Genomic DNA, 21863 nt, shown 5'->3' on the forward strand with positions numbered 1-21863 from the left:
CCCCTTGCTCAAGCAGGAGACCTACACCATTTCAGATAAATGGTTGTTCAATCTCTTCTTAAAAGCCTCCATTGATGAACCACCCAAACTTCTGAAGACAAACCGTTCCACTGGTTGATTGTTCTCACTGTTAGGAAATTTCTGCTTAGTTCTAGGTTGTTTCTCTCTTTGATTAGTTTCTATCTCTTGTTTCTCATCTTGCCTTCTGGTGCTTTGGAAAATAGATTGACCCCCTCTTCTTTGTGGCAGCCCCTCAAATATTGGAACACTTATTGATATTTTTTCCTTAGAGCAGACGTGTCAAACACAAGGCCCGGGGGCCAGATGCGGCCTGTGAAGTGGTTTCATGCGGCCTGCGAAGCCATCCTGGAAACAGTGAGGGAACGGCCCCCACTGCCTTGGCCCTGGCCTAGAGACCCTCCTCCTGCCAGAGACCCTCAGATCTGTCCCACTCCTGCCCAGGCCCCCATAGGCACCCTTGATGCCAACGATGTAGAGCTGGCCACGCCCACCCAGTAGGTTATACGCACTCTAGCCACGCCCACCCAGTAGGCCACGCCCACCCTGGCCATACCCACCCGGCCCCCTGAGGGCAACCGCAATGCTGATGCGGCCCTCAATGAAATTGAGTTTGATACCCCTGCCTTAGAGCCTTGTGGTTTTGGAACCAAATTCAGAGCCATATGTATACAGATAGTCTTCGACTTATAACAGTTCGTGCGGTGACCGTTCAAAATTATAACTGCATTGAAAAAAGTGACTTATGACTGTTTTTCACACTTATGACCATTGCAGTATTCCTATAGTCATGTGATCAAAATTCAGATGCTTGGCAACTAACTCATATTTATGACAGTTGCAACTTCCTGGGATCATGTGATCACCTTTTGTGAATTTCTGACAAGCAAAGTCAATTGGAAAGTCATATTCACTTAACCATGTTACTAACTTAACAACTACAGTGATTCATTTAACAACTGTGGCAAGAAACATCGTAAAATGGGGCAAAACTCACTTAACAAATGTCTCATTTAACAACATAAATTTTGGACTTAATTGTGGTTGTAAGCAGAGGACTACCTGTACTTAATATTTTTGTTTCTTAAGAAAGGGTTAATTATTCCTTTTCCTCACCTTCACTCCATTCAATGTCAACATGGAGAATACACTCCCCCAAAGCTTATTTAATTTTTAAAAATGCATATACCAGTGTCTGGATCTTTTCAACCTGACCTTTCCATTGTTTGTTGCCCAAGAGTATATCTCTTTATACTGGAGAACAATTTTTTTTTCAAAGGTTTTGCTTCCTGAAAAACTTTGACCCCTTCAAATTGAGCACAAATATAATTTCAGAATGACTGTATCATGTAGGAATCTTGAAACATATATTAACTTTTAATAACTATAATACATTTGTTGTGATTCCGTGCCAGCCTGTGATCCCGGGAGCTGAGTCCGAAGAATCAGAGGAGGAGGGGCCTGGTGAGGAAGGAGGAAGGCTCTGATGAGTTACAAGACTTAAGAAGTGAGGAAGAACCTGGCCCCTCCACTCGTGGTCAAGCTGAAAGCCAGCTGTGCTGGGAAGATGTGTCAGACTCAGAGGCAGCACAGCTGGAAGACCTCAGAGACGCATGTAAACACAGACAAGTCACACAAGTAAATCAGAGAGAGGCAATGGGTCGGCTCCAGGGGAGAAGGAGAAAGCAGTGAAAAGCCACGCCTTGGGGGCTGCGTAACAAAAAGGGAATGTGTGGGCAGGGCTGGTTGCTGGAGGCAACCGTTTGCAAAGAACTTCTGTGTCAAGTGATGATGGTTTGTTTATTTTACCAGTGAGTTATTTCCTGTTTTGGCTCATGCTCTGTTCTGTTTGCGGACAAGGTCTGTAACTTCAATAAAAAGGGTTTATTTATCCAGTCTACTGCTAAATTAGGGGTTGCCGTGTGAAGTAACAAGGTGGTACGTAGGCTGGGACAGAACAATATTTAATATCATCATGTTTCCGACATGTTGCATGAGTTCAGCACGGCCAAAAGTATTTTCATAGTGGTGAAACCTTTCACCATGTTCGTCACTTGCTGCACCTAGATTTTTGGGATAGAAATTCAAGTGTGTATGCAGAAAATGAATCTTCAGTGACATGTATTTCATGTTCTTGTATGTTGTAAGAACTTTGTCAACCAACTGAATGCAGTTTGGTGCTCAGTAGTTGCCAAGAAAATGTTCAACAATATCCTTGAATGCTTTCCAGGCAATTTTCTCTGACTCCAGATATTTGACCTGTTTGTCATCAATGACATATCTGATCTGTGGACCAATAAAAGTGCCTTCCTTAATCTTGGCATCAGTTATTCTGGGAAACATCTTTCTCAACAAAAACCTTCACCTTCCTTGTTCATCACTTTCACAAAATTTTTCATAAGTCTGAGTTTTATGTGAAGTGGAAGCAAAAATATATCAGTTCAACAAATGGTTTATGTGCCATGGTTTTTTTTGTTCTGGAATCACATTTTTGGGGAGTGGCCATTTCTTTTTAATGTAATGCGGCTCTTTTGCGTGGCTATCCCATCCACATATGTAACAATAGATATATCCAAGCTACATTCCAAGCAGCAGAGCCATTGCTCTTATTCTTCACAAATATTCTAGTTGTACTTAGATAACAGTCCTGTGTTTTTGTATGTTTCTTTCATGTGTGCAGCATAATCAATATATATTAAAAGGTGTACATTGCCATTGTGTAAAATCAAAGATTTCTATAAAACAGTATGTAATAGGTAAATACAGGTTATTTTTGTGATTAGCAGCCAAAAATCTACAAGATACCTCCAAAAGTGTTCTGGAAGCAAAATCTTTGTTGTCCAGTGTTACCTGTACATCTGATAAAAACAAAGGTAGCCAGTTATGTGAGAGATTATAAGAAGCAAAGGCTGGTGGAGAATCCCTTTACAAGTAGTCCTCAGCTTAAAAATATGATTTTTGCACTTTCAAGATTTGCTTTTTCTCCAGCAAAAATCTTTTTGACTAGGACGCCAGATAGGTATCATACAAGCCTTCGTAATCATGTTCCCCAAACTGTATTTTCAGAGTGAGTCTGACAGAAAAAGAAAACAAGGAAAAGAGTTATAGTCTAAGAGCCATTCTGTTGCCAAGTGAAATAAAGAAGGTGGAAAGTTTCTGAACTACAGATTAACCAAAAAGGAGAGAATTAAATACATCTCTTTCTTCTCCATTCTTGTAACTTCCATATAGTTTTATTATATCTTAATCTGTCAACTGCAGATTAATTAAAGCTGTAATTAAATTGAGATTTTTTAAAAATATGCTTTATTAATTTTTTAACATAATCACCTTAATATTCGGTAAACAGTGTGTTGTCTGGGTTTACATTTGAGAAACATTCACTAACAGTTGATTTCTATAATCTATAATCCGCATAGTAACTTTACTTGATTTCTTTTTTCCATAATGTTCTCTTACCAACCTTAAGTTAATACAATTCTTGTTGTTTTAATGAATGATGATTGAGTATAAAAGTTTTCTAATATTTCTACAGATGATAATCACATCAATATAATATTTCTTTTCTATCTAGTCATTCTGGTTGTCTCATCATAGATCCTGTTTACAGTTCTTGTTTACATTTGTTTTTCCCACAATGTTCAAAACATTCTTAATGGTTAAGATTTTCTCAAAGTTAATTACATTTAAATATTTAAGTCTTATTTTTTCCTGTGTAAGCTAACCCAATACTTTTACCTTTCTTAAGGAATAAATAAGACTAAAAAAAGAATAAGAATAAAAAAAATAAAAAGATAGTATACTGCTTAAAATCCCTATTTTCTATAAGCTAATACATATTTATTTCCAAAAAAATGTTCTTTTTTACCATAATTAAAAATATATTTAAACTTTAAATATTCCATTTAATAAATCTAGTCCTCTAGTCTTAACTCTTATTCAAAACATTTTAATCCATTGTGATTTTCTTAAAGTCAATCACCTTTAGATACCTAAAACATTTCCTTTATATAAGCCATTCCAACTCTTTTATATTACTCATATCAAGAAATAAAATTAAAAGAAGAAAAAGAAAGTACTATGTTACTTGAGGGGCTCTTCCCTCTTAAAGTCAAATTCACATCCAAATTTTTTCTATTTAACCATATTTGAACAGGTGTTTCTTTTTTAAATATTGTCTCTGATAGTCCCCATCGTCTATTTTCTTAATTTTCACTTTAGCCCTTTTCTTTTGCCCAATATCTTTTTTAATCAATATGTTCTGCTGAGTCAAAGAATCTTTCCATATTCTTGTAGGTGTTACTGTAGATATAAAAGGTAAGTCAAGTACAATATCTTTGTGAGAGGCATTTGCCCATTCATTTATGTTGAAAATCTTTTTCTTTTTCTCTCTGCTTTTCTTATCATTTTTTGTCTCTCCAGTTCTAGTGTTTTTCCTGGCATCTCTGCAGTCCACTTTGTTCAATATTTTTCTTATCCTCAAATTTGTTTTGTGGTGTTAAAGTATAAGTTGTCTTTTCCAAATCCAGTATTTCTTGTAAAAAAAAATTCCACTTCGGTTAAATCATACTTCTTTGTTTTGTTAGGTTCCATCTTTAAGTCTCTTATCCTCAAATTTGTATTCAGTTGTCTATTTTATCTGTTCTTTCTCTGTTGTTGTTTCCTGGACTTTTTTGTTGTAAAGTTAAATTGGAGATGAATTGGTTTATATTTTCAAAGTTATTTTGGATTTCTCTGTGGTTTGAAATAATTGTTATTTGAATTAGTTGCAAGATATATGTCTCCTCTTGAAAGGTATTTATTTTTTCTTGATAGGTTCTTTCTATAAATCTCTGATTTTCCATGATGACCAAGAATCCAAATTTTCTTTTCTCTGCAAATAGCTTTGGGGTCAGAGTTAAATAAAAGGTAAAGGTTCCCCCGCACATGTGTGCTAGTCGTTTCCAACTCTAGGGGCTAGTGCTCATCTCTGTTTCAAAGCCAAAGAGCCAGCGCTTGTCCGAGGACGTCTCCCTGGTCATGTGGCCAGCATGATTAGATGCCAGAGGCGCACAGAACGTTGTTACCTTCCCACCGTAGTGGTCCCTATTTTTCTACTTGCATTTTTACGTGGTTTCGAACTGCTAGGTTGGCAGAAGCTGGGACGAGTAACAGGCACTCGCTCTGTTACGCGGCACTCGGGATTCGACCTGCCAAACTGCCGACCTGCCAAACTGCCACTGCGTCTCTCACAGAGTTAAATAGATACTTGTAATTAAGAAAGTTCAAAAAAGTTTTTTTTTGTTGTTCCCTGAAGTTTGTAAGTCTCACTTTGTCTGCAGCCCAGATTGTTTTTTTTTTTTTTTGCACAGCTGTTCTCTATCATTAGAGCTTTGAAGGTCACAAGTAGAAATTAGTTTTTTTCAGATTTTGCAAAGTCCTTCATGAAAGCCATAGCTGTTGTAGTCTTCATCCACTACTAGATGTCAGCACTGATTTATTTTTCAAATTTTCAAAATGAACAAATTGCCTTTAAAATGAGAATCTTAACCATTCAGTAACTTCAAACTTATCCAAATTTAGGTTTTATAGTCGTTTCATTCATTTCAATATGTTTTGGTCCTCCATAAAAGGTTTAATTCACCGCTTCCGTTAGTGAAAGGGTGGGGCAAAAATCCCCCTTCTTGCAGAAGTTTTTTTGCGTCTTGTGATTTTTTTTCCTTCAGGAAAGTTGATAAGTAGGATAGAGAAAATCGATGTTCTTACCCAGATTCAAATGCGCTGTTTACAATCAGCTTAAAATAGTGCTTTTTACTTTGGTTGCTTGTAGCTTGGGCTAGCCTCTGAAATTAGGCTACCCTTTCTCCTGTTGGTTTCTGGAAGCCTTCTCCTGGACCGATTGGGTCGACTGCTGTCTCTCCAAGGTCCCCAGGACTTACTTACTTCTTTGCCACCTCTTCGGGGCGGCTTCTGGCCCATTTAGGGTCCCCAAACTGGAAGAAACTCAGCCGAAGGGCACAGAGTCCCGAACCCCTCGACTGCTGTGCTGCTGCACAGGACCGGAAGTCTAAATCAAGATATTTTTGCTTTCTAGTTCAGAGATATAAGAGAGAAAGAAACAGTTTTATGTGAAGCATGAGATTACTGATATGTCACTACATTGGAATATGATATATACCACAGTTAGTCTATAATAGTGTTCACATTGCTCTCAGAGCTATAGAAATGCAGAGATATAAATATATATATGAGTATGTGAAGAAGCTCTTTGGGAACAGTTGTTTGACTTGACAAATGATCAAGAATTAAGCCTATCTCAGTCTGGTCCTTTCCTTTCAATTTTTAGGTGGGGAATAAAACAAGTTAATAAGAAAACATTGATATGATTATCAGTTGCCAAATAATTTAGGCAAATGTACTAATAATTTCAGCAAATGTAACTGAAATAGATGTTCCAAAATCAGACTGTAGTCGCAGACACTTTCAGAAATAACATTAAAATTTCTGAAGCTTTTTGGGGACAGGATGGCAAGTGTCATACCCAAGGGAGACTATATCTGCTTTCTGGGGGTTTCTGGGGTTTTTTTTAAAGTGAAGTTTAAGAAAAAAAATGTAAAGGCCCATTTTAAAATTTAAGTAATATGTCTCATTACTTTCAGTTAGATGATAAGTATTTTTCTGGTTTGGGACCAGTTCATTCTCTCAATACAAGTAGTCTGTGACTGATAATTGAGCCCAGAGGTTTTTGCAATTATAAGTCAAGTCATCACACAACCGGACTTGATTTTGAAACCATTTTTCTGACAGTTGTTTAGTGACTTATTGCAGTTGTTAAGCAGTTAATGTGGTTGTAAATCCAAGTCCAGTTTATCCAGTGGGCTTTCCCCCCCAGAAAACAGCAAGTCACAAAACGCAATGACATGACCATGGAACATTGCAAATGGTTGTAAATGTAGTTGCCAAGTTCCCAAAATATAATCACATCATAATGGGGATGGTATGGCAGTCATAATTTTGAGGACAGGACATAAGTAACCTTTTTTTCAATTCTGTTGTAACTTTGAACCTGTATTTCTGACATAGTGGATCTGACTTGTTTACAGACTCTCTTGTTAGGTAAAAACAAAACAAATACAAAATGATTTCACTTAATTTAGAAATTTTATAGATCAGGGGTGTCAAACTGCCGGCCCACAGGCCAGATGCATCATGCCAAAACCGTGCCCACCTCATTGCCGGCAGTGGAGAAAAAGTCTTGATACGTTGCAATACATCACGTGACGTTGCGAGTTTGACACCCCTGCTATACATCCATTTATGGCTAAAATTTTATTTGTTAATTGAACCTAACTTGTCACATACAACAATGGCTTTTAATTGTATCACTGTCTGGTAAGGACAGCTAAGAAGATCATAGGAAGCTCGCTTCTTTGTATTCAAGATGCTGCTTATAAGTGCTATGTGCTTAGAGCTCAAAGCATTTACGGTCTGTTTCCGTTGGTTCCCTCTGGGAGGGGAGGTTTCGAAGTATTTCTAGCAGGACTACCCAATTCGCAAATAGTTTTGTTCCCTATGCCATCCGTCTGGTAAACTCGCAAGATTTGTTTTTTTCGCCGTGCACACGTATACATAATCTGTACTAGACTGTTGTTTCTCTTTGTCATATAATATATGTGGATATATGCATAATTATGTATTTATGTCATATTTATGTAGTCTAGATTGGAGGTGGTGACCCTTTGAGAGCTATATACAATGAAATTTCATTTTAATAACTAATGCTGATTCATTTTAATAACTAATGCTGATTAGTGTACATTCAAAGTGACAAAGTTATTCTATTCTATTCTGATTGTAATAGTCTTTATTGGTACACATAAGTACAAGCAGTCAAAGATTCAGTGTGTTTGTGTGTATGTTATTGTACAATAAATTCTAATTAGTTTCACTGGGAGAAAATCATTTTTAAATTGATTTAAAATACAAGATAGAGAGTAAAATGTCAAAAAAGTAAAAAAAAAAGAGTCAGGCACAGAACCAGAGGGATTGGAGTGAAAGGATGGAATATACATCTTGGAGATAGAAAGTCTCTGTGAAGCTAGGCCTGCTGGTTCAAAAGACCTGGCCATGAAATAAAGGGGTCAGAATGGATCACCACAACACTTAAAACACTGGTATCCTTTGTTGCTGTTTCTTATTTCATCACTCAGTGTTGTAAGAGGCTTTCACACTGTTACCCCTGAGAAATTCCATGGCCTTTTGTGTGTGTTCCACATCAGCTGATATATGTACTATGTGACGTATTCCCAAGCCACTCATAAAATAGGTTCAAATACTTTGTTAATACCAGCAATCGAATACCACGTGCTGCTGGTCTTTCTGACAGTTTTCCTGTGAAGATGGGTATGCACAAGGTTTGCCATAGCTGTTCATTGTTGTCATGGATACATCACACAAGACTTGCATGACAGTGCCCCTGGGTTTTGCTTTATGCCAATAAGATCCTTTTCTCAGCTACCATCAGTAAAGTACTAAGCACTATGTACAGATATGGAATGACTAACTGAGGCAATTCAATTTGCACCTCAATAGCAAGAAGACTTTGAGTATCTAGAGCAGGGGTGTCAAACTCGCAATGTCATGTGACGTGTCGCGACATATTGCGATTTTTTTTCCATTGCCAGCAATGGGGTGGTTTTGGCATGACGCGTCTGGCCCATGGGCTGGCAGTTTGACACCCCTGATCTAGAGACTAACCCAAGCATTTTCATTATTCAGGTCAATACTGAAGTGGTAGTAGAGGTGAGGGTGAATGCAACCTAGCTGCAGGGAAAAGAGCCCACTGGAGAGCTATGCAATTCACCTAAAATTGAAATTTTACAAAATGATTTGCCCAGTAGTACTATATGGTACTGAATGCTGGCCAGGCACTAAAAGTGTCAAGCAGCCATTATATGTCATTAGATGTGCAAGTTCTGTTTCCCTTCTTGACCACATAAGGAGTGTCTGGCAGCAGATGGGTGCTGTACTATTTACAGAGAAAATGGAGGAAATATGCTTATTGCTAAGCACATTGCTTTGTGCTTAATTGGAAGCCGCCCTGAGTCTTCGGAGAAGGGCGGGATATAAATGGGATTAAAATAAAATAAAATAAATAAAAATTATGGTGGTTTGGCCACATTCTATAAGCAGCATCCTACACCGTTAATATTGATGGCAAATGCCCATGGCAAAAAAAACAAAAATGGCTGTACAAAATTAATACAGATATGAAAATCATCTAGTTGGACACATTTGTTGTATTTGATTGTGTGAAATAGCATTTGTTGATTTGAAAAGCAGACCCTGCACTGTGAAAATACTACGGTAGTGGCCCTGTTTCAGGCAGGTGACATAGAAATTTAGTCTTTGAAACATGAAGCAGCTATGGTTTGAGAAAAACATAAATTTGTCTCAGATCTACCCAAAAATTAACTTGCTAGGAATTACAATAATTTGTCAAAAGCAATGGGCCAGTTTTTTCTATGTACTTACTCTGCATGCATTTCCCTGGAACGAAGGGAGTGAAAGGCAGATATAATATGATACAGGAAATTTACTTCTAAAACTAACAATATAGGATTTTGTTATTCAAACATAATGAGGTGATTATCAAGTTGAACTGGAAACAAAGGCTGGAGCATATCTTTATTAGCTTTAATATTAAGATCCTAGAATATTAATTATGGATGAAGTAGAAGTTTATAATTCTAAAAATACTTGACTTTAGCTTTATAAACCCATTAGCTGAGATTCATTTATAATTGGATAGCACATGATTAGAAATATTAACGAGGCTGATCAGACACAGCTAAACAGCCAAATTAATCCACAGAGGTATGTTTATCACAAATAGGGCTTTACTCCTAGGATTCAAAGTGACCTTTTCATCTTTTGATTGATTTTCTACAGCCCAGTTAGAGGAAACAACTTAGAATCCATGCTTTATATTGAAATCCAGCATTTTCTACATGTATAGAATGTCATCAGAAAGAATCTTCCACAATAACTTTCCAGCCACTTTTCTTTTTTCGTAGACTTGTTTTCAGCCACTCTATTATGTTGGCTCTTGTATGATGAATTATACTGTTTGAACGTGAAAACATACAGTTTCATCTTGCCTGGATACAATTTCTATTGCCTTGTCCACATTTAATCCCAATGACAGTGAGACATTTTGTAAAATCAGACAGAAAACACAGAGGATAATATTGGCATCTCATCCTGAATGTCATTTTCATCCTATAGACCAGGCATGTCAAATTCGCGATGTCGCGCGATGTATCACGACTTTTTCCCCATTGCTGGCAATGGGGTAGGCGCAGTTTCAGCGTGACGCATCCAACCCATGGTCCAGCAGTTTGACATGCCTGCTATAGACTCATAGAAGAATAAAGTAAAAAATCTTGATGATGACATTGCACAAAGGAGACAATATAAAATAATCTGTCACAATGCACTGACTTTTCACATTAAAAGATTTTTGGCCAGATTTAGTAATGCATCCATATTTTATAATTAATATAATTAAAAACTGCTGAACAAAACCAAATGGTAACATATAAATATGAAATTATTGGGTTTCTCTCAGGAAGGATGGAATACATGTGAATATACAGCTATTGTCATTTTTCAAAACTGAGCAGATTGAGATAACAGAAGGAAAAATTAATGTGTAATTATGCATGTGCTGATATGCACTCAAACAAATACGTTAGTAAGCACATGTGAGAGAACAAGCAAAGGGGAAATTATGGTGAGATCATTTTTTCTTAGTCAATTTTTATCTATATTTCTAGATAGATAGATAGATAGATAGATAGATAGATAGATAGATAGATAGATAGATAGATAGATAGATGGTAAAGATTCCCCTGCACATGCGTGCTAGTCGTTTCCAACTCTAGGGGCTGGTGCTCATCTCCGTTTCAAAGCCGAAGAGCTAGCGTTTGTCCGAGGACGTCTTCGTGGTCATGTGGCCGACATGACTAGACGCCAAAGGCGCACGGAATGCTGTTACCTTCCCACCGTAGCGGCCCCTATTTTTCTACTTGCATTTTTATGTGCTTTCGAACTGCTAGGTTGGCAGAAGCTGGGACGAGTAACAGGCGCTCACTCTGTTACGCGGCACTCGGGATTCGACCCGCCAAACTGCTGATCTGATCGACAAGCTCAGCATCCTAACCCACTGATCTATATATTCATCTCTCTCTCTCTCTCTCTCTCTCTCTCTCTCTCTCTCTCTCTCTCTCTCTCTCTCTCTCTCTCCCTCTCCCTCTCCCTCTCCCTCTCCCTCTCCCTCTCCCTCTCCCTCTCCCTCTCCCTCTCCCTCTCTCTCTCTCTCTCTCCAGGGCCAAGGTGAATCCATATTTCTGTGAATCTCGTAATTAGATCATATTACCAAACTGTGCTGTTGGTTCTGGATAAAAATGACCAGTAAAATATAAACACAGACTCTACCAATGAAACAAAAGCTGTTGAAATTGTATTGACTACTCAAAATGGCTTTTATCATCTAAATACAAAAATAATTTTATTGTTGGGGGGGGTTGTTTCACTCGCTGAACACAGTGCAGAGAGTACAAAATAATAAGTTACTTTAGCACATAATATTCCGATGTTTATGATCTAAATATTTGTGTTGTCCTTATCAAAGCAGCAATTAATTTGTTGGCTTTTACATTTTAGTTTTTCATCTTCTGACTTTTGAAAATTATGTTCTGCTTTGTTTACGTAAATTGCTTCCTTGTTGAGAAATATGAATGTTCTAAATTTTAAAAAGCCAGTGAAGGTTAAGGAAACACAGATCTCTTATGTGTTTTCATTGGTAAGATTTTGGCTTTTAAAGATTGTCTGGCTTAAGCATAATATTTTTTTCCAGTTTCAGTTGAACTTGCATTGCTGTACAACCATTTGTTTAATTCTGTCTGCTAATTAAAGTATCACACAGCTAATGAATTTATGCATGTAATCCTGTTGCTACCTGTTTCTTGTAATCTGTTCTTTTAATGTGATTCACACACAGAAAAGCTTTAGTAAGAGTGATCTCTTAAGTATTTTTTTAATTCATGCAGTTTTCAGTTTTAACTCCTCTGTGGAATGTAGAAGAATCAGCATTATCAAAAACAAAAGGTCCCATTATTTTTTTTTAAAAAATGTTATTTTTAGGAGTTCAGATTGTACAGTATGCTTTCTGGATTGGGATGAAATTTTTAGGTTAAGAATGGTACCAGAGAAAAGAATTTTAATCTCCCATTTGGAAATCGTACATGTGTGCTACAAAGAATACTGAGTCCCTTTTTTTTGTTTCTTATTTTTCAACAGGGCAGAGTTTAGGGTATGGATTTGTTAACTATATTGATCCAAAGGATGCAGAGAAAGCCATTAACACTTTAAATGGACTCAGACTCCAGACCAAAACGATAAAGGTAAGAGAATACAAAGAGTGTTTTGCTAAATTATGGAAGAGTGTAGTTAAGACTGCTCCTGGCTATCTCATCAAAATTGCATTCTTCACCATTCAAAGGATAAAAACATCTCTTAGTTTAAATTAAACAAAGAAAAAGTGCACAGCAGATTTTTTTCATTCTTTTAAAAAGGCAGCTGTTTTCTCCTTTAAAAAAGGAAAGGAAAAACCAAGTCTTTTTAAATAAGTATCAAAGGATCCAGGGTAGGTTGTCAAAGCCTCAGAGAAAAATCTGTAAATTAACCTCAGGAGATAAAACATTAAAAAAATGTTGATAAGATGGTCATTATATGGAGTTTTGTTTCCTGATTAATAATAGGCACTCTGTTCTCTGTCTGTCTGTCAATCTATCAATCTATTTATCTATCTCTACCTGAGAATAATTGGCAGTCAACTATTAATTTTAATAATTGATTAAATTTCATATAGTACACTCTTCATGCTCAAATACTCTTTAGAATGGGATTTCTTTTCCAGAAAGCAAATTTTTTAAGAAATCTTAGCATTATCTGCATGTCATTAGCTTCTCTGTATCATGGTGTAATGTTCTTCTGATTTAAGAGACTTACCCTTGATGCAAGTTGATTCATTAGAAACTTGTATATCTGTGCTGCTCAGTACAATGTAATCAGTGTTATGTGTGCAGACATATAGTGTAATAGTGTGCAAACATTTGTTGCTTCCTATGCAATCCCTTGCATTTTCAATATATTTTACATCAACACGGAGCTGGAACCTTCCTGATCTGCTTCCAAATAAAAGATAGAAATTGCAGAATTCACCTAGCTTGAAAGCCTACCAGCAAAATATAAGCCACCAAAAGAAAGATGGAAAGTAAAACCAATATGTGTGCATCTTAATATGTAATTTGAAGATTAAAGTATTGGTTTTAGGGCTGTATTCATTGTGGACAGGATTGTTTTTCTTTAATGCTTGGTTATTATTTCCCTGAATTTAAAATATTTTCTTTTTCATTTTCATTAAGTTGATAATGACAGAATTCAAGAATTTTAGAATATATTCACAAAGAAATGGAATGCATACTAATACTCTTGTTGAAATTTATAGATTCTGATAGAATAAATTTTAGGCCTGTTAATAATCACTGAGATCAAAATTATATTATTCTGACATGCTGTAGTTTGGATATGAATTGGTTAACTATATATTTGAAATGCAATACATAAACAGAAGCAACTCTAAAGTCTAAAGCTGTATTTAGTTCAAGTATTTGTATACTTATGTTTTGTGGCTATAAGTATTTTAAATGAATTATAAACTAGAAACTTTAGTCTAGTGGTCAAGGTACTAGGCTAGAGACTTTGAGTTCTAATTCCGCATTAGCATGAAAGCCAGCTGAATGACCTTGGGCCAGTCATTCTCTCTCAGCCCACAAATAGCAGGCGACAAGCCAGTCGGATCAAATTCCTGTCACAACAAATGGATCAAAATTCTGTTGATCTGAAAAAAGCAGGAAAACACTAGGAATAAAAAAACATATATGTAGATTTAGGAAAATTAATAGTTTAAGTCTGTTTAATGAAATAAATTTGAAAGTAGCATTCATATATTGGGCTGGTTTGATTTTCTCTGATGTGTAGTGTATTAAAAATTCAGTATTTTAACATTTCATCCAGTTTGGTCATAAATGCCAGCACTAGGCTCTTATATATTTTTGTGAAACCTGATCTGTGTAAATCTATTAGGATTATGTTCTTGTTTACAAGTCTTCTTTTTTCTTAAATTTATAAGACTTTTTTTAAACTTGTTTTTAATCAGAAACAAATATAAATTCTGATTATTTGTTTGTGGTCAGGTTTGAAATTAAATTGCAATAAAGCATTTTGAATTTGTATTCTGATTTCCAGTCTTAAATTAATCTGTAGTTTTCACATTACCGGTAATTTAGGTATCTTAATATCCATTGGTGTAATAACAGGCTGTCTGCCTTAATATTCATTCTTAAGTGGGCTACCATCACCTTGAAATATAACCATTTAAAAATAATTCCAGGTGTGACTTAAACTTACTAATTTTGTATTATACTTGTTATTACTGATACTCTGCTTTACACTTACTCATGCCTTAAGATACTCCTGTAACAATGCATCAAATATACTTTGGGTATTTACAAGAGCAGGATCTCTTCACAGAAAAATATAGTTTTAGATAGAAGGAAGCTAGGCTATAACTTCTTAAAACACTAGTTGTTCATCCAACAATAGATTGCTGTGGGTTTGATTATTTTATAAATAAGTTTTGCACTCAGTAGTTATCCTTCATGATTTTATTATATATTTATAAAAGTTAATACTGCTAATAGTGTTTTATATTTATGAGTGAAACATGATTCCTTTAACTGGTAAAGTTCTATGTAGATTAACAATTTAAAAACTTCAAGGAATAAAGACTTAGAACCTGCTTATTTACAATCTATTACAATATGGTGAATTTAATTTAAATATTTGTTTTAAAAGGATACTGACTAATTTGTTCATACCAATTTCATCTAAAATTATGTCTAGATGAATAAAGCTTAATATTATTAATCACTGTGGAGAGTTCATGCTCAATATAACTATAAATCTCAGGTGATATTTAGTTCTTCAATAATTAATCATTTTGGCTAAGATCCAGATCACTATTTTGGTGAGCAGAAAAACTAACTCCATTCTTTGAAGGGACTGTAATCAATTTGTTATTTTTTCCTCCAGTCTTTTGCATCATATTGTTTCAGAGTCCCAAAGACTTCCACACTAGCTTTTCAGAAAACTGCAAAAGGAAAAGGAAATAGCCAGGATATAAGTTCTTATTATACTTTTCATTTGACTTATTATACTTAGTCCTATCACATTGTCACGCAAATGCAAATAAAATGTGCTTGAGTTGCTCTTTATTTTTTTCAATATTTACGAATTAATGATAGCTAAGAAGGTGATGTACAAGAAATAAAATTGGCAAAATTAATAACAGTTTTTAGTCATTTAAATTGTGGGCATTTTAATTCCAGCATGTTGCATAACCTATGGAAGTAAAAGTGTTTTCTGTAGCAAATCCTTTCAGGAATTGTCTCATACTTCACTTATTAAAGGGACGCAGTGGCTCAGTGGGTTAGGACACTGAGCTTGTCGATCAGAAGATCAGCAGTTTGGCGGGTCGAATCCTGAGTGCCGTGTAACAGAGTGAGCGCCTGTTACTCGTCCCAGCTTCTGCCAACCTAGCAGTTCGAAAGCACGTAAAAATGCAAGTAGAAAAATAGGGACCACTACGGTGGGAAGGTAACAGCGTTCCGTGCGCCTTTGGCGTCTAGTCATGCTGGCCACATGACCACGGAGACGTCCTTGGACAAGTGCTGGGTCTTCGGCTTTGAAACAGAGATGAGCACCGGCCCCTAGAGTTGGAAATGACTAGCACACATGTGCGGGGGAACCTTTACCTCACTTATTAAGTTGCATGATTTTTTTTTGCTTTCATTTTTTGTTGCTCCTTCATATTTCCTTTAATTTTCATCCTACTGAACTACTTAACATTCATGTTACTTGAAAATTGATTATATTACATCTGCATAAAAATGCCTCTGAATATATCATTTTAATGTTATGGGTTTTTTTGCCTTTTTGTTCCTTAAAAATATCCATTCAGAAGTATAATTAGGTCCAGTTTTAGCAGTGGACACTATTCTGTATATCAGATAAGGAAAACAGAGTTAGGATTAAGTCTTAAAGTTGTGCCTAAAATATCATGCTCTATTTCTCTTTGTCAGATCTGGTACTAAGAAAATCCTGAATTCTTCTCTGGAGATAAGTAATGGACAATATGCAGGTTAACAAATTCCTGGAAAAATATGATTGATGAGTAGATAAAATAATCTGAGGTTGGATACAGTCTGTTCCAGATGGGTTTATGCTCTTTCTGTATATCAGATTCATCGATCAGAACAGGCGTGAGAATGCAGAATCCAACATCCTCTTGGAGTGTCAAGGGTTGCTGTTGCTAGGAGCATCTTTGCTCAGCTTCAACTGATGAATAGTTTGCACTCTTTCCTGGAGAGAAAAACTCTAGTCAGTATTTCTTTTCTTAATAATCTTTCTCCCATTTAAATTTCTGTAATGCGCTATATATAGACTTTTCAAGGAATCATTATAACATAGGAATGAAGATGTTAGGCTGGGATGGGAGGAAAATGTGCAAGTTAGTTCATCTATATGGTTTTAGATCACTTACTATTTCTGAGTGGGCTGTTATGCAGAGCACAACAATGAACGGCAACTTTTAGACTTTCTCCAACTAATCTAGACAAGAAATAGTAAATTCAAAGCACTTTCACAGCTCTGACTTGTAATATTTATTAGAAAAAGGGTAAAAGTCACAGTGTAAGAATTTGGATACAAATAGTCTTCACTATCACTCATTCAGCGACTGTTCAAAGTTATAACAGCAGTGAACAATGAAACTTGAAGAATTCTGAGTATGAAGTGTTCCTTAAAAAGAGAAACAGACACTTCAGTTTTCAACAGGTTATTAAATCTTGCCTTTAAAGGATTTTAAATGTATTCACTAAGCTTTTATTATTTCAACTTTTAAAATTATTTTAGTCTTCATTTGTATGAGGAGGGAGCCACTCTTGACCAAAATGCTATTCAGGAATATTTACATGAATAAAAAAATGTATGAATGAAAGAAGTGATAATAAAAGTTATCTATTTGTTTTCCTTTATACCCTACTATACTTGTTGCTTCCACTTATCTAAATTGCATAATTTCTTTTTAAACCTTTTAAAAGATTTCTGCTATTGGTCATATATAACTTAGTTTATAAAAGGTAACATCAAACATGGTTGGTAGCCAGAAATTGAATTGAATTTTTTGAAGGGGACAAAAACTGTGCTGTGCAGGAGTAAAAAGTTTCCTTTTACATCATCATGACACTTCATGGTTTGCCCCACCTTACCCCATGGACAACAATTGCACAGAATATAAATAAATCATTAATATTCACAGCAAGTTTTCCTCACAAATCTAATTTTCCAAAATTGTATATCAGCCTTTTCCAACTCAGAAATCATGCAGAAATCTCCATTCAACATGATAATACAGAAAATTCTGAGGAAGTCCAAAAAGTTTAAGCATTCATTCTGTATTTACGAAGAAAGAAAATTAAGATGCCCTTACCAATCCTCTCCCTTCATTATAGATATGACACAACAGCTTTCCACAGGACTAGGCCATTGGGAATGCAACAATAGAGAATTATTGAGCTTACCATGTAGCTCAATATCTAACCAATAGTTTAAAGATTATCTAATGTATTGCTTCTAACTGATATTTTAAAGATTTGCAAGTATGAAACAGAACATTATCATTAACAAAATGCCAACATTTCAATAAACATCTGAAATGTTGGTGTCGTTTGGAAAGTCTCTTCAGAATGTAACATATGTTATGAATGGCATTTTAACTATAAGTTTGAAAACCATAATACAGAAACCATCCACAATTGTTCAATTTAAATTCCTGTAAGATACAGTGTAAAGAAATGAATAATAAAATATGTCTACCGTGATATTGTCATTCATATAGTATAGTCTTATATTTCATGTTACTGATACTCAGCTTGGTATGCCATCTTTTTAATTTCTCCGGTTATATCTTTCAGTTATTATTTCAGAACTCTCCAAACTGTAAATAATAGCCTTTGTCAATTATGTTTTAAAATTGCAGACATATTAAATGTGAATTACAACTGCTTCTATGCTTCTAGTCCTTTTTTCATGACCTATTAAAATTGTTAATAAACAAGAGGGGTCCTAATTGAAATTTCAGTCACTTGGTACAGAAAGTTGATATACCTTAACATCATTATGAATAGAAGATCATACAAATTAAAATAGATCTCTATTTTAGTCAATTATAATATGGATAGGGACACTCTTTCACAGAATAAAAGATTTTGAAAAATACCTTAGTAGAAGTTAGGCAACTGAATGTGTCTCTTTAGATATAAGTTTCTATATCAGAAATTTAGGTTATAGTCCTAGGATCAGCCTGTTATAGTATGAATTCATGATCTTGTGAGAGACCCGCCCTAAAAAAATAGTTCTACTCTCAATTATTGAGGTAATTTCAGTAATTTCTATGTAAAACTTCCATTCTACTCTATAACATCATGCTTTTGATGCAGTCAAGACTATTTCTCTGTTTGATGGAAATATTTTGATTTTAAGTTATTTTGCTATTAAACTTTCATTATGTCATTTAAAAGGTGTGTACATTGTTTTCCCCCTGTGATTATGTTCTATATTAGGGTTCATATTATTACATATTATAACAATAATAAAATTTCACTTTGCTTTTAAAATAGTACATTTTCCAAATATTTTCCAAAATTAATTATAAATATATTGTTCTCATGTAAGAATAATCTTGAATTTCAGTTGTAAAATCAGAATGGGTCTACTTGCAAGATAGTTAATGATTTAAAACATGAGCCTTTAATAAGGTAGAAGTTGTGAGTTTCTATATATTTTCCTCTTGTAAAAGGAGGAAGCCTTCCTTGTCATTTTCTACCAAACTCTGTTATAGTGGATACATGCTAATACTAGGTACCAAGGAAATTCATGTTCTGTGCTAGCTAATTAAAAGGGGAAATGAATTATATAATAGGCAGAGAGTTTTACTTTTTCAAGAGCCCTAGCCTTAAGAATCACTAACAACTATCATACTTTATTAAATATTAACATTTTTTTTAGAAAAAAGATAGCTCTTAGCTTTATATACTTGGTCATAATGCCTTCTGTAAATTCTTAAATGGCATAGAACCAACCTAACTGTGGAACCACTCCTTTCCCATGTCACTACTTACCCTTCCAAATCTGCCAGGTCTCTTCCATTAAATATTGTTGCAGCCTCTTTATGAGCTGTGATTTCTGATTGTGGCCTCATGGCTGGTTTGTTAAATTGTTGGGTTTTTTTCTTATATGTCACCCAATGTCACTTTTGATATGAAAGTGTGGACATATAATTGTTTAAACAAATAAATAAGTAGCCTCTATAGCAGAGGTCCCCAACCCCCGGTCCGTGGACCAGCACCAGGCCACAGCATGCCAGAAACCGGTCTCTGCAAACAAGCAAAGCCTCATCATGGGATGCAGACAGTACATGAAACCATACCCCCTCTGGTCTGCAGAAAAACCCCTCCATGGAACTGGTCCCTGGTGCCCAAAAGGTTGGGGAACTCTGCTCTATAGTATGCCTACTTGTATCTGAGTCCAATTAGCACAACTTGAATAGAAGTTATGGCCAAACCCCCCCCCCCTCCTTAAAGCAACCAGTTCTTTTGTTTTTGGGAGATCACACTATTCTACCTTTTTTGTCCAATACTGATACTGCTTCAAGTTGTAGTGAAGATTAATAGAGCATAATAATCAGCATAATCAACATAACCTGTGACTTTCACCAACCAGGTTTTTCATCCTCCTATTTTACTAGAGTCACCAATATTTAGTGATACCGTTACTTCTCAGTTTTATTATCCTGACTTTTCCACACTTAGTATCATAAATCCATTGGTAAAGATAGCGTTTTTACACTACTGAAGTTTTTCCTGGGATACATTAATCATGTATTAAGAGGCTTTTGAAACATATATCTTCTCAAGTGAAATATCAATTGTCTATTTTCCTCATTTCTTTTAAGGACTGTGGTTTTCTCTTAACTGATTAAATGGATATTGACAGCTTTATTAGCCTTCCATGCACCAGTGCAAAGTTCTTCAATATTTTCTTATTCTACAGTTAAGCATTTAATTAAAAGATTATTCCATACTTGTTACATTTTTGGTACCTGATGCTTCTGCTTGGAATATCACTTTGAAATTCTCTGTACATGCCAAACATTCCTTTCAATCATTGTCAATCTGCCTCATTTGTGTACTGACCAATTTTATTTTGCCTATAATTTTATGAAGGTTTCAAAATATTACAATTAATATTTGTTTAAAAATCTAATCCCATCAGGGAACATCTTTTTAAAACAACTAAACTAAACTAAAAATTAAATCTAGATAGATAGACAAACCAGCATATATACCCATGTTAAAAAAAGTCATACAGGTAGTCCCCAGTTTATTAACGAGTTCCGTTCCAGTTTGTCCTTAAGGCAAATTTGTACGTAAGCTGGAACAGTACTGTTGAATAATACTGTATAAATAGTATTGTCTCATGAACTTGAACCATTTTGTATTTAATTCAAATTTTGCTCAATTCATAACCTTGTCTTTTTCTCCTAAAAATAATTTTCAAATTTTATTTCACAGATTATTTTTATAATTAGATTATAATCACTATAATAATGATTAATTATATAATAAATACAGATTATTGTAACAGATTATCTTTACACCTTTTTAAGTTTTCTAGGCCTTGAAATAGACTGTATACTCCCTGGACCTGGGTGGGATGCTTGCCTTTTACTTAATGCTCTCTTCATTTGCTGTGAAAAAACTCAAATGGCTGTCGGTTTCTTCACAGCAGAGGTCTAAATAGATTGATAACACTATCTTACACTAAGGCTATCTAATTGTGCTATCAATTAATTCAGAGGACATTTGAGATCATTCCAGAAGGGCTGAATTCAATTTAAGTTACAGCACTTAAGTGTGGTTCTGTTTGGCAACATAGATTAATTAGAATGCAAAATAAATTGCTTATTTTTGTCTAAAGGTATCAAGTTCTGCAACACAGGCAACAAGGAAACAAAATACTTTAGATTTCTGGAAAAATCTTTATTGCTTGTAGACCCTGAAAACCTACCAAAATCATTGTCCTGCACTATTTATATCCACTGTAATTAAGATAGAACTACTCTTAAGTTCTCTCACACTCCCCGCCCCAGTGAAGAATCTCTTAATTGCCTTGCTGCTTCCTCAGTTCCCAAGGTCTGTTAAGCATCTTATCACATAGTCATTTGCAGAGAAACAGAAACAGGTCTATCTGAAATCATTTCTTTTCAAATCTTGTTGGAATAAGATAAGTAAATTGCAAATATATAGTAATCATCATTAATAAGGATCAACAAGTAAGAATTTTCTGACTGTCAGAGTCAGGGCTGAAATAATGTTATCATGAGCTTTACTGTTCTATACCTCTGAATAGTTTGTATCCTTACTCTGTGTGCTCCAGGGTCACTTGAGTGTGAACATCTTCGAAAGTGAAAATCACTTGTCATAGACTTTAATAAATCCTTGTTATTGTAATATGTTCATAATTCAGACTGGAATTTTATTTTATTTTTTATACTGCTGTTTAAAAGATATGAAAACATGGTATCAAATTATTTGCCGTATAAATCCAAAAATTGCTTA

At 35.1% G+C, this 21863-nt stretch overlaps 1 protein-coding gene across 1 annotated transcript in view; it reads left to right on the forward strand.

Moving 5' to 3' along the window:
• ELAVL4 (ELAV like RNA binding protein 4) overlaps positions 1-21863 on the forward strand; it is a gene marked incomplete at its 3' end in the record, with an annotated part of 91374 nt that overhangs the window by 57101 nt on the left and 12410 nt on the right. Inside the window, exon 3 of the mRNA XM_081323194.1 lies at positions 12361-12464. Within this exon, the coding sequence (XP_081179320.1) occupies positions 12361-12464 (104 nt within the window). The remainder of the gene's footprint in view (positions 1-12360; positions 12465-21863) is intronic.

The sequence above is a fragment of the Vipera berus genome (genome assembly GCF_964194415.1).
Source record: "Vipera berus genome assembly, chromosome: 3".
In the NCBI taxonomy this organism is placed as follows: Eukaryota; Metazoa; Chordata; class Lepidosauria; order Squamata; family Viperidae; genus Vipera; species Vipera berus.